The 12171-nt window shown below is 42.4% G+C and overlaps 1 protein-coding gene across 10 annotated transcripts in view; it reads right to left on the bottom strand.

The window, feature by feature from the left end:
* The window catches only part of RBFOX2 (RNA binding fox-1 homolog 2), a 167532-nt gene that overhangs the window by 12261 nt on the left and 143100 nt on the right, over positions 1 to 12171 (bottom strand). For all 10 annotated transcript variants that reach the window (XR_003570723.1, XR_003570722.1, XM_027879550.1 and 7 more), the window contains 5 exons: positions 9788 to 9880; positions 6946 to 7006; positions 4538 to 4591; positions 4304 to 4396; positions 3046 to 3178 (listed from right to left, as the gene is read on the bottom strand). Coding sequence is in view for 8 of the 10 variants with exons in the window: in XM_027879550.1 (XP_027735351.1) it covers positions 3046 to 3178; positions 4304 to 4396; positions 4538 to 4591; positions 6946 to 7006; positions 9788 to 9880 (434 nt within the window). In the remaining 2 variants the exon portion in view is untranslated. The remainder of the gene's footprint in view (positions 1 to 3045; positions 3179 to 4303; positions 4397 to 4537; positions 4592 to 6945; positions 7007 to 9787; positions 9881 to 12171) is intronic.

The following is a 12171-nucleotide window of genomic DNA, read 5'->3' as shown; positions in this document are numbered from 1 at the left end:
ACGGGAAAAAGAACTATGCTGGTTTTATGAAGCAGCCAGCATATCATTTAGGTGTCCCAACAGTTGACTGTGTTGTAAAAAGAACCAAAAAAACCACTCCAAACCCCCGAAGCTCCCTGCTGCCTTGTATCTAGTCTTTTATCTGCTGTGGCTTTGAACCTGTGAATCCTCTATGTATTTACACTCCTAGACTAAATTACCCTTTACTAAGGCAAGTCCACTCTTCATAAAGGTACTTAATGACCACCAACAAGTCAGAGACTAACCTATCATTTGAGAAATAAAATTTATCAAGCTTATTTAGATCTGAGAGTTTTACAGTAGGTAAGTTTTTCCTCACACTGTCTAAACTCTTACAGCTTTTGGTCTGAAGTGTAATCTGTCAGCATGCTTATTTAAAAAGCATGGCTGCTACAAATCAGGGGCAATATTCCAGTACAGTTTTTACTCATGGTATATATCAGAGGTCTCCTTATTTCTACTGAGTGGTATCTCAGTTATAAACTGAAGGTGACATTTGTATTTGAAGTCAGGCTCAGGTGACTATCTAACACCATCTCCAACAGTCTAAGCAACTGCTTTCTGAGGTATGAATAGTCTTCCCTGGATAAACATCCACGGCCATACATAAGTATGGAAATTCCACATACACATTGGTAATTCTTAGTTTGAGTTCTTGAAATAAATATTAAACCATTAAGAGCCATGATTTCTTGCACCTTCCTCTGGTCTAGCACTTGACACTGTCAAAACTTACTCTAACCTGAATGGCCCTCAGGTCTGATCCAGTATGGCAATACCAATGAGCTTTTATCAGTCTATATTCTGTATTTCTCTAAATTCTGCTAAGTTCTCAAATGCAGCGATACCATTCAGTTTTGTAATTTAGACACCACTGAGGTTTGTGAAAACCAATTCCTTCCACAAGGTTTGAGTTAACCTGCAGCTTACTTTACTGCCTTCTTCCACATTACTCACTATGTCTTGGTCGCTCGTGTGTTGCTGACTGATCTTATAGTGTCATCTTTCCACTGGCCAGGAAGAAACTAACTGAGGCAGGGCAAGGTATCAGGAACATGTGCCTGTCCCTGACCCCATGGAGTTCAACAGTGCCCATATGGAGCAGTGGCTGTCCAGGCTAGTGCAACATGGAACTGAATAGCACATTTTGTATTATTCTACTAGGAATCAAATTCAGTCTACAAAATATCTTTTGGAGACTCAGACTATGATGACAAAAAACACCAGCAGTTAATTACACCCCAGTGCTTGGACCGGGGACAGTCCTGGGCCATCTCTGAACCTGCCTTGCTTACTGCTGCCCTTGTAAATATTTACTACATAGTGTCCTGCCCATGAAGACATGGAATCAGCCAGCACGGTCAAAAAAACTCGATGGAATGTAAGTACAGACACGAGACAATAATCAGAAGGGCTAATCAGTGGAGCCTGGCCCATATTCCAAATGGAAATAAACCTTTTACAGGGACTCAGGCTGGATTTATTTTAAAGACAAGCCCTCCCAGTGCCCCACTCATGATAGCCTCTTGCTAGGAAAGCTTAGCCATTACTCCCAGGGATGAAGAGCACATTTCCTCTCCCTGGTGCAAATATTTCATATCCTGCTAGACGGCAGCACTTAGCTCAACTCTGCTTCTCTGTTTAGCCGTGGAGCACTTCCTAATAAAACTTGACTGGGCCAATTTCAGAGCAACAGACAATTGCAGCTCAGAGGTTATGGTTAGAGGATAATGTGAACTAGAAATGGTAGCAGAAAGAGGTGGATCTGAATACCCAGAAGAAACAACTGTTCAGAAGACCAACATTCAGACAGGAGGCTTCATTTAAAGTCTTCTGGCAAATTAAATGTAAACACTGTCTAACTTTGCTCTCTGGCAAATTGGGCAGATACGTGACCACTGCAGCTTGCTTCCTCGAGTTCTACTTTAAATATCAGACTGGACTCTAAAAAGAAAGGGCCACAGAAGCTCTCACCCCTTAATCTGCTATAGAAGGCATTGTAAATTTATCAGGTCAGTTCCCTGCACTGTTGTGTGTGGATTCCACCGTCCCTTTTAATAAAAGATTTGTGATTTATTTTCTTCCCTTTTGGGCCTAGTCTAAAGAAAAAAAAGGGCCAGTCCACTTCTCGGTCTTGGAGGATTCATCTGTTCTTTCTGAGAACATTGCCTGGAAATTATGGCAAGTAAAACTCCAGAGACAATATGAATAAAGCATCCTCCTAATCAGAACAGAAAAAAAAAAAAAAGACAGTTTGGAAGGGATTTGCTGATTTATCTGTCATTCCATCACATTTACACAAACCAACAAAAACCCCAAACAAAACTCACATACAGACCTAGTTCCCTGTACTTTTAAACAGCAGAATATTCTTTCGTAACAGCATCTATTCCACTGCATTACTAGTGAAAAGTCTGAGGGCAAAGAATGCTAAGGCCATGCATTCACTGCTGCTTCATTGCACTTTTACTTTCCCTACATCCCAAACACTCCCAGCTTTAAATTAATGGACTTGATTAATCTTTGTTTTAAACCTTTTTAAACCGTCTCCAACAAAGAAAGCAAATCCATTGTGGGTAACTGGCTCTTCTGTGTCCTACTGCCAGATGGTGAGGCATGAAGGTAATGGATAATATTCCTCGACCTGGGATATGAAAATGCAAATGGAGTGCAAAGAGCAGAACCTTTTCAGGAATTTTAGATCTTCTCTCTTTGTGTCCTTCTCAGCAGCACTATAACATATTGGGTCAATGGATGACAAATACCCCATAGACAAATTGAGAAATTATGAGAAGGAATTCATCAGCGCTTTAAGCTGTCGCAAGTACTGAAAATTGTTTCAATCAAAAACTCAACACAGAAAAATTTAGATTTGCCCCCACTGGATTCCATCACGTGCAGAATGCTCTGGCACTAGCAATATCTTGACTCTCACCATCCAGACAATTTTAGGTTTTTTTTGTTAACCGATTAGCTATTTGACACAGTTGTGCAGAGCACTCTGCTCTTGTGACCTGTGCTTACCCTGGGTAGGCAGGGATGGCCGTGGGAGGTACCGCCCGGACTGCCCCATACACTGTCCTTCCTCGGCCCCTCAGATGGGCGCCCCGAAATGCGGCTGCTGTGGTGGCTGCAGTTGGATAAGGGAAGCCTGGAACTGTAAAGAGAGACAAAGCGGAAGGTGAAAAGGATCTGAGCTCTTTCCCAGAGAACAACCACCTGCTTCAAACAAAGTGACACAATAGCTCCACAGCAGTGGGACGTTTTGCATCAATCCTGCAGAGGGACATGCTTATAACCCAGCAAGCATCCCATACATACTTCCTTCTACACCATGGCCCTTTGGGGGAGAAGGGTTGCAGAGAGGTTTGGCATGCAAGAGGTTAATGTTTTGGCATGCCTTACCCACCCCAAACAGGGTTCAAATCCCCCCACCTTCTGACACCGCCATGCAGTCTGGTTAGAGTCTGAGAAGCGCGGGGAGTTACTATCAATACAGCACACGGTTCTTCCAAAACTGCAGAGGCTCTTTAAAATAATTGGTCAAGAGGCCCTTAAAGTCAACCAACTTACATCAGTCTCTTCCCTCCTTTCCCCTCCCACTCTTTGCCACCCAATCCTCTGTATGTTCATTTTAAAGCCTGAAAGACAAGATAGCCCATATAACAGCAGCAGAAATTTCCCATAAAGTGCCAGTTTACTGAGAGCCCACCTTCATTTAACAAGTGTGACCAATAAGTGGCACCACATATAGTGATGCCTACATTACTACGCTTTAAACCGGAGTAAACTGGCTCGTGATGAAATGACGTAAAACCTCAGAGGCATCTGCAAATATGTAATAAACAGATACCGAGAGGGAACGAGTCCCAGGGCAGAAACCAAACCCAACCCAACGTGCATCCAGGTGCATGCCACTAGGGGCCCTGCAGACTCGCGGTTTAGCAGCTTGTATAATATGTACTTTAGGGATTTGTCTGTTTGGTTTCTTCGATTTCTGAAGCGGGGAGAGGGGGCTAGGGAATGGCCTATTGCTCAGACACAGCCTCCCCTTGTTCTGCAGCTTCCGTGTTGTTCAGAAAGATCCATTCAGCAATACAGCAACACATTGCAGATGAACAAGTTACAGCAACTGCAGAGTATACTTTGGCTCAAGCTAAACTCATTCCCAGCAAGACCCATCCTTTAAAGTATATATTATACAGACTGGAGAGAAGAAGGGTAACAGGTCATTGTTAACTCAAGCACAGTAACAATACAGGGGCCAACGGGGGTTACTTACTGATTAAAGGAATGTAAGTGTTAATACCCCCCCTTCCTGAGAGGGGCACTGCGGCGTCATTGCCCAGCGAGACATCTGCTTGAAAGCTGGACGCTATTTTAATTTTTAAAAGAATAAAAAAAAAAGAAAAAAAAAACAACCATAAAAAGGTTATAAAGAAACGGTAGATTAAGAACATAAACAAACACCACTGCAGTTAAATGGCAGAAGTGGAAGTGTCTACTTAAGCTCTACCTGCATATAACTCAGGGCCGTACACCGCTCCAACCACAGGACTCAACTTCCAACCTGAAACAACAAAGACTGCAGTGAATGCCAAAATCTACACCAAGAGAAGGAACGAGCAGCATAGGTAAGGGGAATGGTCTCTTGCATGCGCCCCAGCTTCACATGCATAGCTCTTTCCAATTTCTGCTTCGCCTCAATCCTCCTTGGTGTAGATGGAGGCCAACTGCCTTTTTCTAATGTCAAGTTCTAGGTACAGGTCGCTGTATCAGAGGGAACAGCAAAACATCAGCTGACCCGCAGCACGGCAGTGGCACTGCTGAGGGAATGCCAACTGCCTTATACGCATATTCGCCATGAGCACCCTTCGACCTGGAATTCCCTGCTGAACCTTGCTGCCAACTCCTCCCTGCTTTACTGGGAACACTGCAGATCCAAGCCCTCTCTAAAGCCACTGGCCCAGGCTGTCATCTCAGGGAAGTCAACCTATAGCCTTGAATTCTCAAAACACCCTTCTGTCTTGTTTGCTAGAGGACTGCTGAAGAGTAACAGTGTCTGAACCTCCTCATTAACTGCATTACACAGCTTAGGTTCATAACGCCAATTCGCATTCTACTCATTTCACATTTTCTTCTCTCTGTTATTTTAGTATTTCCTGTCTTCTTTGTGCTGCTTTTCAAGTGAAAGCCTTCACAGAGAACTGATTTTAATATAATCTGGATAATTGGCAAGAACTGCAAATCTATCAGCATAAGATGACTGCCTACAAGAGAATAGGGCTTAAAGAACTATGAGTATGAGGAGGGACATATTTCCAGTCAGATCTAGAAACCTATCTGTGCTTTTCCCCTCCATCTCTCCAACAGGGGAGAGAAGGAGTGTAAAGCTAACAACATAATCTGATTAGCTTCCACAAAACATTCCTATCAGGAAAGATCTCATTGTTCAGCTAGGAATCACACAAGCTTTATTATTTAAATAATTCCATATCCTGCCTCTGTCTTGGAGCCCTGGTGTACTTGCTGAACTTGAACACCTGAAACCACTCTAGAAACCAAACTTTGTAAACTGCAGCCCATCAACACCACCCCTTCATCTGCTGGCAGATTATCAGTGAGAGATGCAGTGCAAGCTCCCTCTATAAGAATAGGCAGGCTTCTGCTGCACTGCCCACCTTGATGGCAAAATACTCCAGTTGCTGCAACAAGAGGACTGGGAATCTACTCTCAAATTTAGTAACAGCTGTACACCCACTTGTCAGTATGTCCTAAGCCTGGCCTAACACTAAATACCTTTGCATAGCTCTGAAGCTGGCTTTAAACTGCTGGCTAGAAAAGCAAAATATTCTTGCCTGTTATCAGTTTCACAAGTACACCAAGTTTTGTTACCAAGCAGTCACACACATGACATTTTATGCCCTTGTTTTCAGGGCAATATAACACGGTTGCATTGCCTTTTGCCACAAAAGCCTTTCACGTACTGAAACTCAGAATCCCAGCCCCTTTGCCTGGCCCCTGTTTCCCCAAGATCTGCACCCAAAATAAGATTTATTTGCCAGAAGCCACTCAACAAGTCAGCAGCAGAGGCACATGTAAAATTTTATCTTCTGACTTTGGAGTCTTATGTTATAATAAAGAAAGGTTCTCACACTAGCAACTACCTGTACACAGTTTCCTGCCTTGCTGAAGCTGTTTGGGACCATTTTCAGACCAAAAAGGACTTTTCTGCCTGTCTTTTTCTGCCTGTTTCAAGACAAAGAGTCAGATTCAAAATCTTTATCAAAGCAGCATTCAGTTCTGCTGGGAGAATGACTTTTTATGCTACATATGCCCATGCAATAAAATTACTGCACAGAGAACCACCAAGATATCCCGATGAAACAGGATTCTTCATTACCCAAACAACTTGGCCTTTCTCTGTTTAGGTCCACTTAGAAAATTACCGAACACAAGCAAAATCCGTAACAAAAAGAGAGCAAAAACAAGCAGTGCAAAGCCTCTGTTTCCCTGGTTGCTTGGGGACAGCTCTACTTTTACAGACAGAACCTAAATTGAGCTATAGCTAATTACGCATCTTAAGTTATGCTTCTGCATTCATGTTTAGGTATCTATGTGATGGCAATGAGACACAGGAGTGCTGCACACCCCACTGTACAGCATCAGCTTGCAGTAGTAGGGCAGGCAACTCATCACTCCTTCGCATCTTTACTCAGCTTGGCCATGTCAGGCATGTCCCTACTTCTCTCTGTCCCCTCTTCTCCATCTGGAAAATGGTATTTCTCCACAAAAACTTCCACATAAATTCAGGCTTGTGGGGTTTTGTTGGTTTCTTTTGGTCCTGAGGAGAGGTCATGACTTTTCCCTTTCGTCTTTCTTCAAATGTTTCAGCTCATCATTAGTGCAAACAGTCTCTCTTACCATTTGCATAAGGTGTGACCATCTTCTTATTGGTCATCACTCGTGCAGTGGCGTTGTTAACCTAAAAGTAAGAAAGGGGAGGGGGAGGAGAGGGAAGGAAGCAGAGGAGGTTAGGGAAAATGGTGGAAAACTCAGACACCACACACACACACACACACACATACACACTGTACTTCTCTAAGCAAAAAAAATTAAACATCTAATTTTACATTAATGCAATCTTTAAATTACTTTTAACAGTTGCCATTTAATTATAAAAGTTACGGCTAAATGTGGCATTTTAAAATTATGCATTAAACAAAAGGCCAACGAGAGTAAAGTGCAGATTCTCCACCGCCCTGCCATCCTTTGGCACAGGATTATTTACAGCTCAGTGATCAAAAGGGCAAAACTCGATGTTTTGTTCAGGTTCTGTTCAATAGGTAGCAATAAAATTTCTGCAGCCCAGGGCAAGAGAACTGAACCAGGTGACGCACAAACTGACTTGTTTCTCAAGCTCACCGCTGGAATTGGGGCCCAGCAGGTCTCCAGCAGGCATGCTTTTGGATAGAAAAAGGTAGCCTCGAGTCCATCAGCTTTAGATTTGAACTCCCGAGGCTTGAGCTGGTCTCTGGAACACCACCAACTGTTTGGACAGTCTATATTCACTGATTTCCTCCCCATCATTTTAAAATCTTTTTCCAGATTATTTCTTTCTTGTCACATATGTCACAGAGCAAAAAGAAGAAATACATAGCAGCAGACCTGGGTCTTTTTTTTTGGTTTTATTGTGACCTCCACCCTCTTTGCAGAGCTCTGTATAGTTCCAAGCAGTTTGATTGCTCAAGCAAGTGGGGTGTTACCACAGAGATGGTGCTGATAAAGAAAAGATGGACTAGTTTGGAAGCCAAGTTACTGCAGCCCCATGTCAGACAGCCTCAAAGTTCTTGCAAGGAGGGTGAAGCCTTTATGTATCATCAATAATTTACCAAAACCCATGCCAAATTAGAATTGAGGACAGGGTGAAGAAAAAAAAAAAAGGATACAAAAATAAAAGCTGCCTCGGGCCCTTGAGACATATGGATGGCGAGTGTACACAGGGTGGGGAGTCTGGAGCTACATTTTACTCTTGTTTCAGCCCCAAAACAATAGAAACATTACACATTTAAAAAGAGAGAATGGGAAACAACAATGATGAGACTGAGAGCATGCAGTTAAACACACACAGATAAAAAAAAATAAAAAAAAAACACAATTGATTCAGAGGGTGGGGAGGGGAGGAGTGAGGGGACTGGGTCTCACAAACAATCATTTAGATGGAGCGAGTGCCTGAAATCAGCTGCTACAGCAAAGTGCAACACAAGCACTTAAAGGAAAAATTGCCAGAACCAATCAGAAACCACCAGTCAGCAAAGAGACCAACAGCTGCGTTTCACTTAGTAAAGAAATAAACTAGGGAGGGGGGAGAAAGAAAAAAGAGAGAAAACAAACTGTAACAGCTACAAACAGGTCTCAGATAGAAAGAGCAGCAGAAAGAAGGGGTGGGAGAGAGAGAAGAGGAAATGGGTGCATTAATAAAAACCAGCCAAACTGGAGTTCAGTAACTCTGAGTAAGATGTGCAAGGGGAGATCACCATGAAGTCAGTAATCAAACAGCTCAGACTGCTACAAAACAATATGTACATCCAAAGTCCAGGCGGCATTACTCAACAGCATTGAAAATAAAAAGGGGAGAAGGGGGAAGGAGGTGGGTGGGGACAACAAGTCAAATCACATTTTGTAGTGTTAATGTGAGATGGCAGATGGATTTTTTCTTTCTTAATTTTTTTTTGTAATTTTAAGAAAAATTTAAAAAAAAAAAAAAAAAGAAAAAAGCTTCTTCTCTAGCGCTTTTGTTTCACTTACCGCCAACTCGTACCATCGCCAGCATTGTGTATAGTTACCATGGAAAGAGTGAGTCAAGTGAAGGGCCCTAAACGCTAAACCATCGGAAAGGGAAATAAAAAAACAAAACAAAACAAAAAAAAAAGGCAAAATATGCAGACATCTTACTCAAAAACGGTGGCTTTTTTTTTGTTTCAATATTTGTACTTATTGGTTTGTGATTTTTTTTGTTGTGTTGGTTTTGGTTGTTTTTTTTTTTTTTTTTAAGAAAGAGGGAGAGAGGGATGATGCCAGTTAGCCTTCAACACAGTGGAACACCAAACTGGTCAACACCGGGCATGCCCAACATGGCATGGCCATGTTGGCCAGCCAACATTAACCCTTCCCTCCCCTGCGGCGAGAGCTAGAAGGTTTAAGGATTAGCTTTCACCAAGCCTACTTTTGACCATGGGCAGGTCAAGAAACCAGCAGTGTGTATGGCACAGCCCACTCGGGGCTTCTGTCCCCATGTCTCCCCACCCCTCCCCACCACAGGCATCATCTCACACTTGCATGGAGGAGAACTGGCCTCAGAGGAAAGAGAGGATACTGGCTGGCCCCCTGCTTTCTTTTTTGGACACAGAAGTTGGACAGTATTCTTTCAGTTAGTTTTGTTCAGGCCTGGTAACAGGAAATCGGAGCCTCGCAAACTGAAGCAAAGGAAAAATCAAGACAGCAGAAGGGCAAAAATTTGGAGTGGGTGGGAATAAAACTTAATAAAAGAATAAAGAAAATTAAAAAAAATACCCAAAACAACGATAAAAATATTCTGTAAAGGGTGTAAACTTCTATACATTTCAGTGCAGGGAGGTGAAGGACACAGACACAAACACACGCACACACGAGACTGGGATCCAAATGTGAAATAAGTGAGGCAAGACACAAAAAGAAATCAAAAGAATAAATATAAAGAAGAAATTGAATTACTGAAGACATGCACCTCGATTTTACGGCCCTCTACCACGGTGCCGTGTAATTTCTCCCTGGCCCTGTCTGCATCAGCACTATTCTCGAAAGTTACGAACCCGAATCCCTGCATGCAGCGGGAGAAGGGGGGAAAACATGCACATCGTTATATATTGAAATACTGATCTCTAGGTAAATAGAGAAAAAATATCACAGTATGAAATCAACATCAGCACAACTCAGCAATAACCTCCTAGAGTCACATTGTTGGTTCATGCATGTTTCATAAATGAAAGAAATTAAATTCAATAAAAAAAGGAACCATAATCATAATAAGAATAATAAGAGTAATTAAAAAAAAAAAAAAAAGAAAACATAAAAGCAATTGAGGCCAGACCAAAAAAGAAGTACAAAGTTACTCGAGACAATTTTTCATTTTGGTTTGGTTTGTTTGGGTTTTCTTTGTTTAAAAACACTAAACCCTGCTCCAACATAGGCAAGCTGGTCAAGCCCAAGCAGGGCTTCTCTCCCCTCTGCTAATGAACACACATGCTTTGCAGGACCCCCACCCACCCCAACACAGTACAGGACATTGAGTAGCACTTTGTTCTCTTGAGAAACTGCTACAAGAGCAAGTAGCCAATCTGTGTTCACGCCTGGCACCAGGAAGTCTGCAAAGCTCCGGGGAAAATCAAACACTGAACCTTTTCCCACCTGTAAAATGGAGACAACAGTAATTACCTACCTTAGAACACTGTTGAGAGGAAGGGCTCTTTGTAAAGCATCCCTTGCAAGCTCTTCGGGGCACAGCTCATGTCTACTCCTAAGCCTGTAACTTCCCTAATGACACATGGGACCCTGAAAGTCAGCAGGCCTTCTAGGTGGCACCATCAAATAAACATTACTTAATATGAAGATTTAGAGTGTCAGGTACTGTAGTGTCAAAATCTTCCCATCTCTGAGTACTGTGTTGGACTTGACTGTAAATCTAAACACCTAAATACCAATTCATCAGTCAAGGCAGCGTTTGTCTGACACTGCTGACCCACTGCTACCTCCTTCCTACCCTGCTACCAACTTTACTTGGCTTTGTTCTGAGATGGCAACCTCTGGGGCTGTGGATAGCAACAGATCTCTGCCTAGTTAGACCAGGCAGCTTCAGAAAAATTGACATGCCCTGCTTGGCACAACCACAAAGGCCGAAAGACCGCCAAAATGTCGCTTTAGCTAGACAAATTTAGGTTCACCGCATCCATGAAGGCACACACAACATGCCTGTCCTACATGCTCATGCTGCTGCCAACTCATGCAGTCGTGTAGCAGGGCAGGGTAAGAGATCATGCTTCCTTCCACAGAAATGAATGCACTGACATTAAAAGAGAGCCAATATGACTAAATGAATTAGGATTTTAACTAGTAACAAATGGCATCTTAATACAGACAACTGTGATGAGATACTCCTCATGCCATTACAGAGAGCAGACACAAACAAAAAATGCTGTTGCATTCTGCTTTTAGGGTATCTTAAGAACAGAAGTAATTGGCTCCTGTGGCTTGGAATAAAGCAAATACTGATTTAATGTACTGGTTTAATCTCCACTAGCTTCAATACCCTCAGGAGCAGAAAAACAAAGCTTACATTTGATGCAATGGAAACTCACAATGTTCACTGAAAAGCAAGGTGATGAGAGTGAACAGCTATGTCTGTCAGGGAAATGGCATGCTAGCCACTCGGCCTCCTCCATGCACCCTGGGGTCCCTATGTATGGACTGGACACCCCAAAAAACAGACAGCATCTTGATTTCTAAGCATTGTTAGCAATGAGACACAAGCAAGCCATTATTCTTCAAGTGCTTTTTAAAGCTCTTTAAAATGCTAATCTTAAACAGCCCAAGCCATTTGACAAGCTGGCTTTTACAACCCACAGCTAGGTTTCCAGCACAAAACTCTCACACATTTGTAAAACGCAGAGTTGGTTTTGGGGTTTTGATTTTTTTTGGTTGGTTGGTTTTTGTTTTGGGGTTTTTGTTTGTTTGTTTGGTTTGGTTTTGTTGTGGAGGGTTTGTTTGTTTTTGTTTTTTAACTTCCCCCCAAACCTCGAACGGCAGTAATAAAAGAACTTAGCCAAGTAGTGCAGTGTTGAGATCAACAAGAGTGCTCCTTTGGGCTCCAACCCAATAATCTACAGCTTCAGATAATTTCTTTTCTCCAGCTATAAATAAGGAGCTATAAAAATATCAAACTGATGCCTTTTTGAGAACAGCATAGAAGTTTTCTGTTTAAATGAATTAAAATCAGAGCTACAAGACACAAGGGCTAATAAAACAGCCCTACTGCATATAACTCTCAAATATGTCACAGAGAACCAAAGGAGGTGCAGGGGGTGTAATAGCAAAGCTGATTATGAAGGCATAGGG

Source organism: Empidonax traillii, unplaced genomic scaffold (assembly GCF_003031625.1).
Source record: "Empidonax traillii isolate 1590-97213 ecotype Southwest subspecies unplaced genomic scaffold, ASM303162v1 scaffold55:size2822071, whole genome shotgun sequence".
NCBI classification, from domain to species: Eukaryota; Metazoa; Chordata; class Aves; order Passeriformes; family Tyrannidae; genus Empidonax; species Empidonax traillii.
Note: the sequence above shows the minus strand (reverse complement) of the source record. Positions and strands in the feature narration are given on the sequence as shown.